The 14473-nt window shown below is 40.0% G+C and overlaps 3 protein-coding genes across 9 annotated transcripts; 2 read left to right on the top strand and 1 right to left on the bottom strand.

Annotated features, from left to right (window-relative positions):
- Positions 1 to 5: 5 nt before the first annotated feature.
- Positions 6 to 3500, top strand: lrrc51 (leucine rich repeat containing 51). 7 transcript variants are annotated; one of them, XM_044203516.1, is made up of 5 exons: positions 6 to 64; positions 1626 to 1704; positions 2223 to 2428; positions 2546 to 2694; positions 3269 to 3500. In XM_044203516.1, the coding sequence occupies exons 2-5, from the start codon at positions 1653 to 1655 to the stop codon at positions 3393 to 3395; spliced, it is 534 nt and encodes a 177-aa protein (XP_044059451.1). In that variant the 5' UTR covers positions 6 to 64; positions 1626 to 1652; the 3' UTR covers positions 3396 to 3500. The 7 variants fall into 7 exon arrangements, with proteins under 7 accessions (XP_044059451.1, XP_044059453.1, XP_044059455.1 ...); XM_044203518.1 differs by lacking the exon at positions 6 to 64 and adding an exon at positions 681 to 876; XM_044203520.1 differs by lacking the exon at positions 6 to 64 and adding an exon at positions 1005 to 1027.
- Positions 3501 to 3719: 219 nt separating this feature from the next.
- On the bottom strand, positions 3720 to 8933 carry lamtor1 (late endosomal/lysosomal adaptor, MAPK and MTOR activator 1). The gene is made up of 5 exons (XM_044203522.1): positions 8678 to 8933; positions 7213 to 7358; positions 7022 to 7099; positions 6155 to 6278; positions 3720 to 5816 (listed from the first exon to the last, which is right to left on the bottom strand). Exons 1-5 carry the CDS (start codon positions 8717 to 8719, stop codon positions 5724 to 5726), a joined length of 483 nt encoding a protein of 160 aa, XP_044059457.1. The 5' UTR covers positions 8720 to 8933; the 3' UTR covers positions 3720 to 5723.
- Positions 8934 to 10710: 1777 nt separating this feature from the next.
- Positions 10711 to 14099, top strand: sfrp2l (secreted frizzled-related protein 2 like). The gene is made up of 3 exons (XM_044203032.1): positions 10711 to 11585; positions 12620 to 12700; positions 12919 to 14099. Exons 1-3 carry the CDS (start codon positions 11060 to 11062, stop codon positions 13335 to 13337), a joined length of 1026 nt encoding a protein of 341 aa, XP_044058967.1. The 5' UTR covers positions 10711 to 11059; the 3' UTR covers positions 13338 to 14099.
- The last annotated feature ends 374 nt before the right edge of the window (positions 14100 to 14473 follow it).

Raw genomic sequence — 14473 nt, 5'->3', positions numbered from 1 at the left:
GTTTAAAAGCCGGAAATCAACTGAGCGGTGCGCTCGTTATCCACGTCCGGGCGCTCGGTTTCAGGTAGGCGGAGAATAGTGTAATTAAGTTTAAAATCTGAATCAGAATCAGCTTTATTGGCCAGGTTTGTGTACACATACAGGGAATCTGACTCAGAGTTTTCGTCGCTCTCTATGTACATACGCAGAAATAGACATATATGGTTAAAAACAAGGACAACAAGCTCAACAAGGTAGACAAACTATGCTACTATGTGCAATATATATATATATATATATATATATATATATATATATATATTGCACATAGTAGCTTTTAAAAAAAAAAAAAACAACAGCAACATTTGTAAACAATAAGACAATTAGTGCAATGGTGCAGAGTGCAAATGGTGCTGAAATAAATATGATTAATGTAACAAGTTGCTTTATATACATGAGGTAGGTGGATATGGCAGTATAAACAGTATGTACAACGTGTGTAGATTAAAAGAGTGATAATAGTTACATAAACAATGAGATTTACAGGTCCAGTGGATGTTTTTGTCAGGGGTTATTGCACAGGGATTGTTCCTGACACTATGTGTTCATCACATTGATGGCTTGAGGGTAGAAACTGTTCTTGTGTGCAGAGCTCTGTAGCGCCCACCAGAGGGGAGAAGCTGGAACAGGTTGTGATGGATCTGCAGTGGTGTTTCCTGCACGGTTCCTGACTCTGGACTTGTATAAGTCCTGAATGGAGGGCAGGTTGTCACCGATGATCTTTTCTGACTGTCCGCTGTAGTCAGTTTCTGTCCAAACCAGACAGTGATAGATGTGCAGAGAACAGACTGGCTTATTGCAGAGTAGAACTGGATCAGCAGCTCCTGAGTGCACCCGGTATTTACTATTGTTCAACATTGCAATTTTTATTGTTGTGTTTTTTCGTGTCAGCAACAGTCCGGTTGCAGAGGGTCAAACCCGTTATTAGTACTGACTTCGCCAACCAGGCTGAATTTCGGCGTACGCCGGAATGCAGTACAATTAAAAGGTGTCCTACCTACACACACACACCTGTTTTAATCAACAAACTAATAATTGTTAGCTGGTGTTTATCACGGCGACAGATTTTACTCACCAAATGTTCATATTGTACTAGAAGCCTGCGGGTGAGTGCAATTTAATTGTAATCTAGATAGCCTAACTACAAATCCCATAACATACCTGTTCGTTTCCTTGGAAACGGGTTGTTGTCTCTTCGACAGGTAAATGTTTAGCTAGCCACACCAAAACACGGATTTCTATATAACCTAAGCTAAGTAGCGTGTCGCTATTATACGTTGCCTTAGTCTGTTGGTATGTGTATGATATTTGTGATAAGTCAACAATTGATTGAGGTAGGTCAATAACTAAAAATCGGACCGAAATGGGCAATTTGTGCTTGTGTGGATCTGTACTATAGAAATGTATGGTGTGCAGCCGCTGCATAACATACTGAAACAGGATAGCTATAAAGTGTGTTTGGAAATACGTGATACATAATGTAAGTAAATTAATTAAATAAACAGTTTGATTAATGACTTGTGTTTGATGATCACTGGGTCAGCTGACTCACCAGTAATTCCCCATGACGTCATGTCCTCCCACAGGTGAGTGCATCTTTTACAGCTGTGAATATGTACGGAGCTCCAGTGGATTTATCTTTTAAACACATCAGCAGTTTGGCAGGTAGTACACTCTATTTCTATCATATTCCTCTAAGTTTTTTTTATGGTACTTTACACTATTGTTTACTTCTTGTATTATCACTGTAACATTATTACAGCTCTAGGGACTAACTGTACCTTTGCTGTAATGGCTGCACATTACAGTACACTGCAGTATGCTTCAAATAATCATAGGATTAGTACACCTCGGAAATACATTTTCAGTATATCCATGTATATAGTGTGTGATAAACTTGTATGTATAGGCTGTATTCTTCTTCTCTGAAATAACATTTCAAGCATTTTATCTACCAAATGAATGTATAAGAGCACAGCTCAAAATCATTCCTCATATTTCTGCGTTGTGAATTCCATGTTAAGTTGGATGGACACTTAATGACTGCAATGCATCATCTTTAATAAACTGATCAATAAATGTAGATGCCTTTGAAACCGTGTGCACCATGAATAAAATGTTACACAAAATAAAACAAATGAACAGGCGAGTACTTAATATTCACATTTTATTTGTGGTCTCAGACACATGGACAGAGGAACCCAGCAGCGGTCTGCGGCCTTCAAAGAGAAATTCAGAGATGAAGTACCTAAGCCGCTCCCTGCGTCTCAATAACAACAGCATCACTGACCTTCATGACCTCCAGAAGACTGTTTGCCACTTCCTGGCTGAGCCATCACAGCTTGCCTGGCTGGACCTTTCCTTCAACAAAATCTCACACATAGATCAAGTAAGCTTCCTCTCTCCGTGGCTTGTTTGCCTTTCTTTGCTTGCAAAGTGGCTTAGTTGTCTGTCTTCTTTCTGTCCTGGAAGACCTGCAATATGTGTGTGTGTGTGTGTGTTCCAGGTTTTGAGCGAGCTGCGTGAACTGCGTGTGTTGTATCTTCACGGCAACAGCATTTTTATTCTGTCAGAGGTGGACAGGCTGGGAGCGCTACCACATCTACACACCATCACTCTACATGGAAATGTCATAGAAACTAACAAGGCTTACAGGTGGAGGCTTTCTTTCAAAGTTCACAAATTTGCCCCCAACAAAATCACAGACATCCTGCTGAGCTGTAAAATGTTTGGATGCGAGAAACTTTTCAGCCATTGTTTTGTGGTTCTTTATGAGTGATATATGTGAATGAGCATAGCAACCATAAGCACATAGCAGCGATCCACAAGCGCTGGTAGTGGCGGTGCTGAGGGTTTACACTTATGCTACAAGAGTTTGGCAAGCATGTAGGTACATAACACTGTAACAGGTGCTAAACTGCAGATCAAGCTCATATTACACATTCTAGTCTGCGTAGCAACTCCAGCTAAAAACACACACAGAAAGAGGGGCTGCTGGTTAAAAGTATATTCCAATGAACTGATTTCTCATGAATCAATGCCGCTTTTTGATTAAATTGTACCTGTAGCACCAGTAAAGTAGAGACAAGGTCAACTTTTCATAGAGTTTGCAAAGCTATAGACCTCTTTAGCATTCGGTTTGGATTTTCTGTGTAGACAGATAAACAATGTATATAAGTATATTTCATATATTTAGTGCACATGCATGAATATGTTTTTGTGCATTTAGGAATCGTGTGATTTCTGCTTTGCCTCGGTTAAAGACGATGGACTTCAGTGCTGTGACACGCCAGGAGCGAGTCATGGCAAAGATTTGGCATAACCGCAGCAGAAGCAGCAAGGAGACTCTCCAGTGACTGCTGGTTCATCTCCATCGGGGAAGATTCACCCAAATGTTCTGTGCTCCACATCCACTGCTGGAAAGCCTCTAAAATATTGAATAAATTGTGTTTGTGGTGAAATGATTATCCATTTTATCTGCTGAAATAAACAGTTTATTATTGGATACTCCAAAAAGAAGTCACTGATATAAAGTTATAGGGTGGCAAATGTCACTGAATGATCCTGAGTTGTGTACCAGTTATTAATGTTAACGACCGTCTCTGTAGCATTACTGAACCAACTACTTCCCAGATACGAGCATGCGAATGTTAAGATTTATTTAATAAAGACACAATTGCTTATGTTGAAAATTTTTAATGGATTAATTAAACCAAAAAACAAACAAAAGAAAATCTTAAAAACCTTTTGGTACTAGCCTAAGATATTACAAACATATTTCAGGTAGTATAACACATTTGAGTAACAAACAAAACAGAAAAAAAAAAAATGCCAAGAACCCATTGCAAAAAGCTCAAATCAATTGCGTGGTTGAAATAATCACAGCCTTGCAGATCATCCCTTTAGAGACTCAAGAGCGGCTCACTGTGCTCCCTGCCCACGCATACAGTCGTGCTCTCCTCCGAAGAGCAAATATACATTTAAAAACACAAATAAATAATCACAAAAAAGTCTAGGATCATTTTATCTGCGGTGGTACATAGCTCTCCCACATTGCTACAATGGTTAGTTTCTGATTAATATGAACAACTCAATCATATTACAATCTGCAGGGAAAAGCTTTGTTTAAAAGCTAACAAACGCAAGCCTTAAAAGTGTTGTGTTTCATAAAAACGTTCATTATCACCACAAGATCTTATCTAATCCCGACCAATGAACTCTCTATGAAAAGAGGAATTTCATACAATCCATCATCTGTTTCTATATTCAATCAGAAAATTCTGTAGAAAGAAGGCATGAATACACAATATCTGTCCCTGCACCCTCCACACCCCTCCATCTCGGTATGTCTCCACTGCTATTAAATATATGAAGTTCTGGGATTTGAAATTAAGAGTCTGCCAGCTTATTCTGTTAGTGCTAGAAAACCGCAGAGGACACATTACTGTCTGTAAACTCGAGAAAGCTCCATCTTTTCCCGCCCACAGTGACATTAGTAGGCCCGCCCAGCACCCCCCTGCTTGTGTTTGCATCCTCACCCACCAGAGGACACCAGCCATGGACAGGTCACTCATGATTTGGCCTCAACTGGAATAATGGATTACACACTGGACAACAAATAACCAACATGACCTGTTTCACTGTCCGTTTTTAAACATTTTTACAGTGAAATGTGAATGAAATTTACTAAAGTCAGGTGGGTTTACTGGTTCATGTTTAGGTTGTAGTAAGACATGGTTATTGGTACAGGGTGACACCAGATTACTGTGGGATGTTTGATGCTCAAATCTTGCCAGCATACATCAGGACCATAGTGTTACAACCTTCTAAATTATGATGACATCTTAACCTTAAGAGAAAACACATTCTCCTTTTTTTGGCTCCAATTTTTACATATTCTTTTGCTGTGCAAGGAGAAATACTACTGAACAGAGTTAAAGACATATGAAGTGCAAACTTTAAGCCATATTGCAAGTTTTTATCCCGGTAAATGGCTGAAATACTTAACCATTGCACTTGCACCTATGGTACTGTGATAATTTCCATTCTTCCATGCCAGAGAGATTCCTAATTTCTCCTGTTCCAGTGGAGATTGTTTCAAGTATATACACACCAATAGCCAATGCCTTGTGCCAAAAATCCTACAGCTCTGTCCCAGGTGAATACACTATACATTCTTTCATGCCTTTGCACTTTGCAACAGTCTGGGGTGTGGAGCTAGCCTTGCTTGCCTGAGTATACAGGCTCGGGAAACTAACAAAATAAAAGATACTGAGACCGCCCTGAAAACCATTTTTTTTTTTAAAAAGGGGTTAGAGAGATCACCGAGAAGGATGAATGATGCTTTTTCCACATCTGGTTCTGACAAAGCCTGTGATCCACACATTACGAACAGAGGAGGCTTTGTTGTTGTAAATATGAGATCACACCCCAATGGCCCACCTACAGGAGACCATCTTCCACTGCCCATGATGACAATTTGTCACTGACTCATAATTAAATACACTAAAGGACAGCCATAGGGTGCAATCCTACATCGTCTCTGTCTTTGTAGCAGTTAGAGGCATAGCTAAGAAGCACAAGGACCAAGATGCTTTAATAAAGGGTTGCTAGAGGGTGAGTATGCAGAAGTGACATAGAGAGAGCGGGGTGGGAGGAACAATATGCGGGCCAGAGTCGCAGAATCAGGGAATGGCAAACTGGACCACCAGTTCTTCTTTAGCATCCACTTTGATTTGAGAGATTGCACTGTAAGCGTAAGCTGCTATCTTGGACACCTGCAAAGAAAGAGGAAGACAGTTAGAGTTTATGTGGAGTGTGCAAAATAACTCACAATTTCACTGAGTAAAACAAGACTAGTCTGCTGTGTATGACCAATAGAATGCCTTTTGTTTTAGGTAGACAAAAACAGTAGCAACAGAAAAGCATTATATATCTTTAAGTTCTATTTTGAGCCACACATTTAGTCACACCCTCACACATTGAAATACCACACAGCTACACATGTTGCATACGGTTTCCAAATAAAAAAGGAGCATCTCTCTGATGTTAAATGTAGCCAACAAGGAAACAACACATGCCAACATATCTTCCATGTGTGCTAGTATATGATTACCTGCTGAACATCTGCGTACGGCACCAGGTCACTCGCAAGCACTTGGTGGGGCTGGCTGGTGAGAGAGGGGAGAGCGAGGGCTTTCTTCTGGGGCAGACTGTTGCTCAACACAGCCAGCTTGGTACTGCAACAAATACATAAATAAAAAACACAAGCTTACTTGCTTGTCATTACCTAAGCTGCAGTTTAGAGTTTAAGTTTGTCCACAATACATCACCTTCTGTCTTGTGTATTTTAGCCTAAACAAAGCTGCTGTGTTTGGTAGAAATCTAGCCACTAGGTGTCATTGTATCTGAGGTTTAAGGTAAAGTTTGAGTCAGTAGGCCTATGCTGTTGCAAATTTTTGTTGAATCACTTCCCCATTGACCTTCTCAGGTCGTTGGGTTGGTGTAGAAATTTCAAACACTGTTTACAGCTTGATTCTTCCCACCAACATCAACCAGTACATGCCTATGGATATACACCTGGCTCACTTTATAATAGTATTTAGGTCATCATAACATCTCTTTCCCATAAGCTATAAATGAGTGAGATACAACCAGACATCACATCGTTAAGCACCATACAGTGCACATATAGTTTATACAGCACAAAGTTAAGCTCAACATCTTTTTAACTAAGAATGTTCTCACTATATGGCTCTAACAACTAAAATATGCTATCTTTATAGTTTATAGGCTATCGACATGTATGACTCAGCTGGTTAATGATAGTCATCTTCAGATAAGTGCAATACAGACTAATTCATCTCATTTTAAAAGGGCAACTCACGTCCAAACAGAAACCCACACCATTCCCATACACAGAAAACTGCAGAAGAGCAACAGCCTTCCACAACAAATGTTACGCAACTGCTCACACACATACCTGTATTGCCGAGCTTTGTCCATGTATTCGTGCTGCTCCATCATGACAGAGTCAGCTGCGGAGACATCAATGATGTTCCTGACAGAGAGGAAATCATGGCAGGCTTATTAAAAGGATCACGTGATTTACTGCTTTATTATCAGAAAACACATGCTGGCTTGTTTATGGTTGTGTGAAGGAGTGTCTCTTACTGTGCTGTCTTGGTGAGGATGGATGTAAGGAGGGCCTGTTCATCTGTCCGCGCTGAGGGGACACTGGTAGTAATCCAGTCCGTCCCATTTGGGGGTTTGCTGACAGGGTTCGGGTGGGGGATCAGTGGTTTACGTTCATCAGGGTCCTAGAACAGGTCGTTCAGATCAAATTATAAATAAAAGATAAAGTTTTCAGCTAATGACAGTTATGTCAAATTATGTTACAGTTGTATAGCAATTCAATACAGCAGAAATAAGTGCCAAATAAGCGCCAAAGAATGCCTTACCTACTATTTTTTTAATTCAGGTTGACATTACACTTGATAAAAACATGATAATTGAGTGAGACCAAGCAATGTAGCACTGTGCGACCCACTAAAAGTGTTTTTTCCATTGGATACAAAAAATTAAATCATTATGTTATAATATAACAATTAGATGTTGTGACAAACGCTTGGAGGTATCAGCTCAACAACCACATCAATGCATTTTTCAACAACACAACACTTACGGTAACACATGTTGTTACACTCCTTACGGACCCTGCTCTAAGCTCAGTTTTGCCATTCTTCCACTCACAATAAAACGTTTAGGGAAGCATTAACATTTGACTCAACCACCCTACAGTAGTTTACTTGTTGCCAGTAAAATTGAACTTCCAACAAATCCAGTTCACACTGATTTGAACCAACTGGACAAATCTGACTGGTTACAAATAAGACAACATTTACATTTTCAGACTAATTCACATTATTTGGGTATAACACAGAAAGAGAGGTTGGATGTGTGTTTGTACTGTACTCCTAATGCTACTATTAATATAAGATTAACTGCATATGAGGGGAGCTATTCTGCATTAAGGAAGAAGTGACTTGTTTCCTTAAACTATAAATAGGTAAATAGCTTGAGTGTCATGTGACAAAACACATCAAGACCATGGTTTCCAGATATTATTTCTGTTTCTGTTGTTCTGTTGTTGGGCCTGTTTATGTCACGATTAAGTATTTAGTAATTTACTAGTAATTCAATTATTTACAGATAGTTTTAAAACAATTTGGTTTTATGAACGAATGTAAGATATACATTATCATGTCCTGCTAACCTTAAAAGTAGCTGTAAATAATTGCCACATTGTACATTTTTCCTCGAAACATGCGTCTTTGCCTTCAGATCTGTACAGTTCTTCTTATGTATGATCGTTTATCTTGTATGTGTTAACTTCACAGCCTGCCTTGGGCCAGGCCTATACGAAGGCTTTAACTAGCAAGCAAAAGCTACTTTTAGGTGTCATATCACTTTAACTATTAAAAAAGGCCCACTTGGTAGCGTCGTTACACATTACTCAAATGCATTTTATGTATAAAACATCCTCGATACATAAAATAATGTCACGTACTTTGTTTCTTAATAAAAAACATTGTATTTATCGGGACAGTTTTAGCCAGCTAGCAGCTAGCTTAACTACCTGCTCTGTGGTCTCGTTCTCGCTGCTGTAACAGCAACCCATGACAGCGTCCGAGGGGCGAAACTACACAACCCCAGCGTCCCTGTTCTCCGTCAGAAACGAGCCGTGTTTATCTTCACCAACAAACATAAAACTTCTCTCCTGCGTGGTTTTACTTTAGCTTCATCTAAAGGTAGGAAGCTACTGTCAACAGCAGCTCCTCGGACGAGCTATCACATGACAGCAGCTCTGTGGTGCAACAACACAACGACCACTTCCGGTATTTGAGAAGCAGCTGCGGCCTTCGTCACGTGAAGGGGGACTTTTCAAACGAGAGCTTTGGAAAATAAATAAATAAAACATGAGCAGCAGTGGGACAAAAATATAAAAATACCCAATTCAAACTTAATGCTAGATTCAATTAAAAAATAATTTAATTGTCAGTTGTGGAGAGGCAAAAAGTCCCAGGTTCACTGCATGTCAATGGTTTCGGTAATATGAGAGAAGAGCCCTATAAAAGCAGATTTGTAGTTTGTATTGTGCTCCTGCAGTGCATATTTCTAAATTGAATTGTGTTTAATCAAACTACCACAAACTAGCCAAAAATATTACTTCATCGTAGGGGGACTGGTTGGCCTCTGGCTCTGGGCATATGATGACGCTGCCATGTGTAATCTGCTGTGTGCACTGTACTCAGTGGGACCTTGGACATGACAGGGCACATGCACAAGTTACAGAGGGTGGTAGGTGGGTGGGCGGGCAATAGGGCCCCAACAGCAAATGTTTGCCCTGGGGCCCTCTAACATGTTAATTCAGCCATGCTTGTAGAGTGTTTGATTATTGATGCATTAACTTGCAAGTATTTTGATATTCAATATATTTTGAAACAGACATAAAATACATTACTTACTCTGCAAAGTGGCTAGCTACAGTCATACATGCGATATGCAGTATTAATGTACTGCACTGTACTTGAGTAAAGTGCCAATTCCATCTGCCCAAGCAGCATTTTTCTCTCTTTTTTCTTTGAATGAGGGTAGCAAATTTTGTGAAATACGAACAGTGCAAATATTTAATCAAGTTCGAGCTGTCTAAATTCATAATAAGCTGAGCACATACACAAAAATACTGAGCAAAATGAAATAGACAGCAGCAGGAGAAGGGAACAGGACGAGGCATGTTTCTCCCTGGAAAAAGATGAAAGGGTCTCTGACACCCTCTGGCTGAGTATAATGACAGAGTACCACACACACTGCTTCTCTGACTCAGGACAGTTACATTTTATTTCCAGTACCTAATTTCACAATCCAGACGTTAACATTTTTCAAAGCTCTTCATACACCAAAACAGCATTGTATTCTCACTACTTTTGCAAAAGAAATGCATGTAATTACTTCAAAGTTTCTGTATCAATTTCTTACAAACATATAAGCAAACTTTATAGGCAACTCTACAGTCTATTTTATAAATGTTTCTCCCCTTTTCAAAACCTAAAAACTTAAAGATTATGCTGATTGAAGTTATTATGGATCTACAAAGTATTTGAATTTTTGCTTCCTTTACTTTTAATGTGTGTATTTTGTAAGGAAAAGAAACACGTTTAAACAAAGCATATTTTTGCTGCAGAATTTCTGACGATTTGATGAATTAGACCTGATAATAAAAACAAAATAAATATAACTAAGAAAAAATACAGCCCATATACAGTTAATCACTACTTCAAATGCAGACATTATGCATGCAAAGACCTGGATTCAGTTTAGAGAAACGTTTTTATAAAGAATTGTATTTGGTCACTGTGACCTTGGTCTGATCTATATCACCACTTCAACTTCATTATTTCAAGCCACTACAACAAAAATCAAAACAAAAACAAAAAGATGTGTTTCTGGGCTGAGAGAGCAGCATCTAATTCATAAGTTGCACTGTTTAGTTTTATGCAGTCCTCATCAAAACAGTATGTAATGTTCGTTTCCTCAATATTATACAAATAGCATTGAGAACAAATGTGCAATTTATGCAGAAGTCAGTGTTTGAAATTATATGGAGTAAGAATGGCTTTTGAAAACATTTATTTTATGTATTGAATATGCTTTAAAGTCTAGAGTCTGGCTTTACACAGTAAATCCTATACAGGCAAATGCATCAGTTGACTTTTTCTGTTCTGTGTCTATACCACAAAGTTTGCAGTTTACAACATGCATGCCAAACTACAGAAACAGTGTGAAATGTGGAGGCAGACACCAGTCTGATGGGGTGGGATGATGACTGGGAGGCGCCTGCCCTCTCATTAACCTCCTCGTTTGCTCCACACCTCTTTGTTTACACCTACATGCCGCTCAAGACCAGGCAGAAGTGCGGCGGCTTCGACTTCAATCTGCTGTTGTTGGAACAAAAACAGCTATGTTTGTTTCTGTGCTCTGCTTTATTTTACTGTTTGGAGTTTCTCATGCTTCTGACACGGGGGCTCCTGCCCAGCTCGGGCCGCCGTCGCTCGGGTTCAGTTCCTCGGTGCGCTCGGTGTGTAAACCCATCCCGAGCACCCTGTCTCTGTGCCACGGGATCGGCTACAGGCACATGCGGATCCCCAACTTGCTCGGCCATGATTCACTGAGGGAGGCCCAGCAGCAGTCGGCGGCCTGGCTGCCCCTCATCTCCAAGCTGTGCCACCGGGACACCAAGAAGTTTATGTGCTCGCTGTTCGCTCCGGTGTGTCTCCCGGAGATCAGCGGGCCGGTCAGCCCCTGCAGGAGCCTGTGCGAGGCCGTGCGGGACGGCTGCGTGCCCGTGATGAGCGCGTTCGGGTTCCCCTGGCCGGAGATGTTCAACTGCACCCGGTTCCCGCGCGCGACCGAGCTCTGCATCCCTGCAACCGGAGAGCAGGAGGGGCGGACGGTTGAGGAGGTCAGGCACGAGGAGGCGTTGAAAGGTCAGTGGACGGATGGATCTGTTACTGTCTGACAGGTTTAATTTACTTTTTGTCGATTTAATTGTCACTCCTCACACTGAGTAAAATAAAGTTATAGGCCTACAGGTGAACTAATATATGCTCACCACCAAATCATTTTTATTATAGGCCCAATAGTGACACTCATGAACACGTTTTTCATATATATTTCTATGTTTGGGCCTGACCTATTTATATCATAGGCTACGTATTTAACTATTTAGGCCGATTACACGCACTATATATTCCTGTCCCTACTGCAGTAGCCTATACACCACTATAGTCTACTATTATCCCTGCATGTCTATTTTTGCACAATGCACAAATTAGAGTCTGACCGATAAAAGCATGCCAGTATCATTGGCCAATACTAGCTTGATCACAAACATATTGGTATCAGCGCTTATTTATTCTAATAAGTAACAAGAAATGTCAATATGTTAAAGATATGTTTGAGTCTCCAGTTTGTCCACCAGAGCACTGACACTGTTTATTTTTCAGATGTCCTGCTCAGAAGATTATATATCTTCGTCATAGTTCTTTAATAACCCAATTTAAGGGATTCTTATTAAAAAAAATGTTTGTTTATGTTATGTGTTTCTGTTAAAAAAAATAGACCTCAACAACTCTCTAATGCTGATATCGGTATCAGCCTCAACAGTTCATAATCAGCCGGGCTGTAGTAAAAATCATGTACATATATGGCCTAAGGTATTGTGATGTGTATAATGCACATAGCTTTTGAAAGTAATTTCTTTATTTTGTTTTATTTATTTAATTTAAAACAGTTCATCTGTTTCCTACCTCTTTGGCCTGTTGTCTCGTGCTGAATCTTGTCTTGAACAAGTGACTTTCCCTTCTGGAGATTAATGGAGTTTGACTTTATTCAATCTTATCTTAAAGTTGTTTTGCATGCCTTGATCCTGGAGTTTTTAACAGTCCCACCACCTTTATGATTTTTTTTACATCCCTACTGCAGACACTCACAGTCATCTAATCCCCCCCCCTTTCCCCAGGGAGTGTCATCTGTGATGCCTGTAGTCTGGCTGCTGAAGGAGAGACTGACATCCAGGAAAACTTCTGCAACAGTCTATATGGTGAGAACAAACTGATTTCAATAATGTAGGCTACAAAATACATCCCTTTTTTCTTTTGAGATTGGAGCAGAACACAGCATATAACCTTCTGTAATCTTACTCAAATAGAAAACAGGCCACAGAGCAGATTATCTTATCATAGAGATAGCAAGGTTGTTTTACAATATGCGTCTGAAATGGCACCTGTTAAAATTGAATTATCTCCGTCTCTGTCGCAGCATTTAAGATGCGTCTGGGCAGCGTGTCGACGGTGGGAGGGGACCGTCAGCTGGTGCCTATGGCTCGCAGCCGAATCCTGAGGTGGGCAGGGGGAGGTGCGGACAGGGCAGAAGGCATTGGAGGCGCAATGGCTCACAGCGCTTTGTGGCTGCAAGAAGGAGGCACCTGTACTTGTCCTGGCTTAGACTCCGCAGAGACAAACAAAGACAGGGGGTCAGAGGAGAAACAGATGGATAAGAGACAAGCAAAAGAAGGAATAAAGGAGGGGAATGGGGCCCAGGGTGGATGGTACCTGGCCTTGGCTCAGGCTGAAGAGGGAAGACTGGTGCTGACTCGACTGGTGAGGTGGAGCAGAGGGGACAAAGATCTGAAGAAGTTCATCAGAGTTCTCCTTAAACAGCCCTGTCCAGAGCTGTAGACAGGGAGTTACCAACTATTGCAGTCCTGCCCCATGGACTTTGCTTTGTGGTCGTACGCACTGCTAAATAATGAACAGCTACCAAATAGTTCCCCAATAACACTGAATAAATCAAGTGAGCACAGATTGTTAGATACTATGTAAATGAACCAGTGTTTAAAGCTTAGTTAATAGATATCTGTAAATCTGCATACTGGCCACTTTCTTGATGAATTGTTCCTGATTAACTCTGAAAAAGGTGCTAAATCCCACACAATCAATAACCAATCAAGTCTTCCTTACTTAGCACATATTATTTTGTGTCCCATCAAGTAAAGCAGTGCATCATGTTGAGTTGTTACCAAATACATCATTACATAAAGAGTTTTTACAGAGAACGATTATTAGTTCATGAATGACAAAAGACAGAGAGCTGATGTTTGTGTACCTTATAGTTACCAATTACCCCATAATTCTGGAAATCTCACACAGGCAGTGATGGTAAGGCATCGTTACAAAAGTTACTACTACACATGGCGTGCAAAGGTTGATATAATTCCAACTGGGGCAATAATTGTGTATTTTTATTTTATTTTTTTGTGTACATTTGTGTATATAGAAGAGACGAAATGTAACCCTTTAATCAAAGTGCTGAGTAGTTTTAGTAATGATTGCAGGGGTGTAGGCTGATCTTATCACACGTTTTATATTGATACATATTTGCATTGAAGCAGTGTAATTGTTGTTATTCCTGTAATGATAATAAAATGTTTTCTTATACTACCTATTTTATCACAACGTCGTAATACTTTTATACACCATACACATAATAGACCTGTAAGTTTTTCTTTGACTCTTATTTTACCATTTTGTTTCACAGCAGCTAAAGTCTCGGTAGTTTGATGAGTGAAAACACTTCTGTGGAATGACAAGACGACAACAAGTGTTTGTCAGGATGCTATAATCTGACTGAAGCACTGAAAAGAAAGAAAGACAGGAAATGGGATGTTATGTGGGCAATAAATAATTTTGATCTGGGGTTGGTCTCTAATTTTATTGCATTTATTTGTACCTAACATGATTCTGCTGTAGGTTTTTAAATATTTGGTTGACTTCTTTATTTAAATTAGCTTTGATAAATGTTTTGTATTTATAAT

Source organism: Siniperca chuatsi, linkage group LG7 (genome assembly GCF_020085105.1).
Source record: "Siniperca chuatsi isolate FFG_IHB_CAS linkage group LG7, ASM2008510v1, whole genome shotgun sequence".
Taxonomy (NCBI): Eukaryota; Metazoa; Chordata; class Actinopteri; order Centrarchiformes; family Sinipercidae; genus Siniperca; species Siniperca chuatsi.
Note: the sequence above shows the minus strand (reverse complement) of the source record. Positions and strands in the feature narration are given on the sequence as shown.

Coding starts and splice junctions, on each gene's coding strand:
- lamtor1 (XM_044203522.1), bottom strand. CDS start 8,719: ATGGGTTGCTGTTACAGCAGCGAGAACGAGACCACAGAGCAG. Junction 6,279..7,021: donor GACAAAGCTCGGCAATACAG/GTATGTGTGTGA, acceptor TATTTGTTGCAG/TACCAAGCTGGCTGTGTTGA. Junction 5,817..6,154: donor CGTACGCAGATGTTCAGCAG/GTAATCATATAC, acceptor CTTTCTTTGCAG/GTGTCCAAGATAGCAGCTTA.
- lrrc51 (XM_044203515.1), top strand. CDS start 1,335: ATGTGTATGATATTTGTGATAAGTCAACAATTGATTGAG. Junction 1,374..1,625: donor TAAGTCAACAATTGATTGAG/GTAGGTCAATAA, acceptor GTCCTCCCACAG/GTGAGTGCATCTTTTACAGC. Junction 1,705..2,222: donor ACACATCAGCAGTTTGGCAG/GTAGTACACTCT, acceptor TTGTGGTCTCAG/ACACATGGACAGAGGAACCC.
- sfrp2l (XM_044203032.1), top strand. CDS start 11,060: ATGTTTGTTTCTGTGCTCTGCTTTATTTTACTGTTTGGAGTTTCTCAT. Junction 11,586..12,619: donor GCACGAGGAGGCGTTGAAAG/GTCAGTGGACGG, acceptor CCCTTTCCCCAG/GGAGTGTCATCTGTGATGCC. Junction 12,701..12,918: donor CTTCTGCAACAGTCTATATG/GTGAGAACAAAC, acceptor TCTCTGTCGCAG/CATTTAAGATGCGTCTGGGC.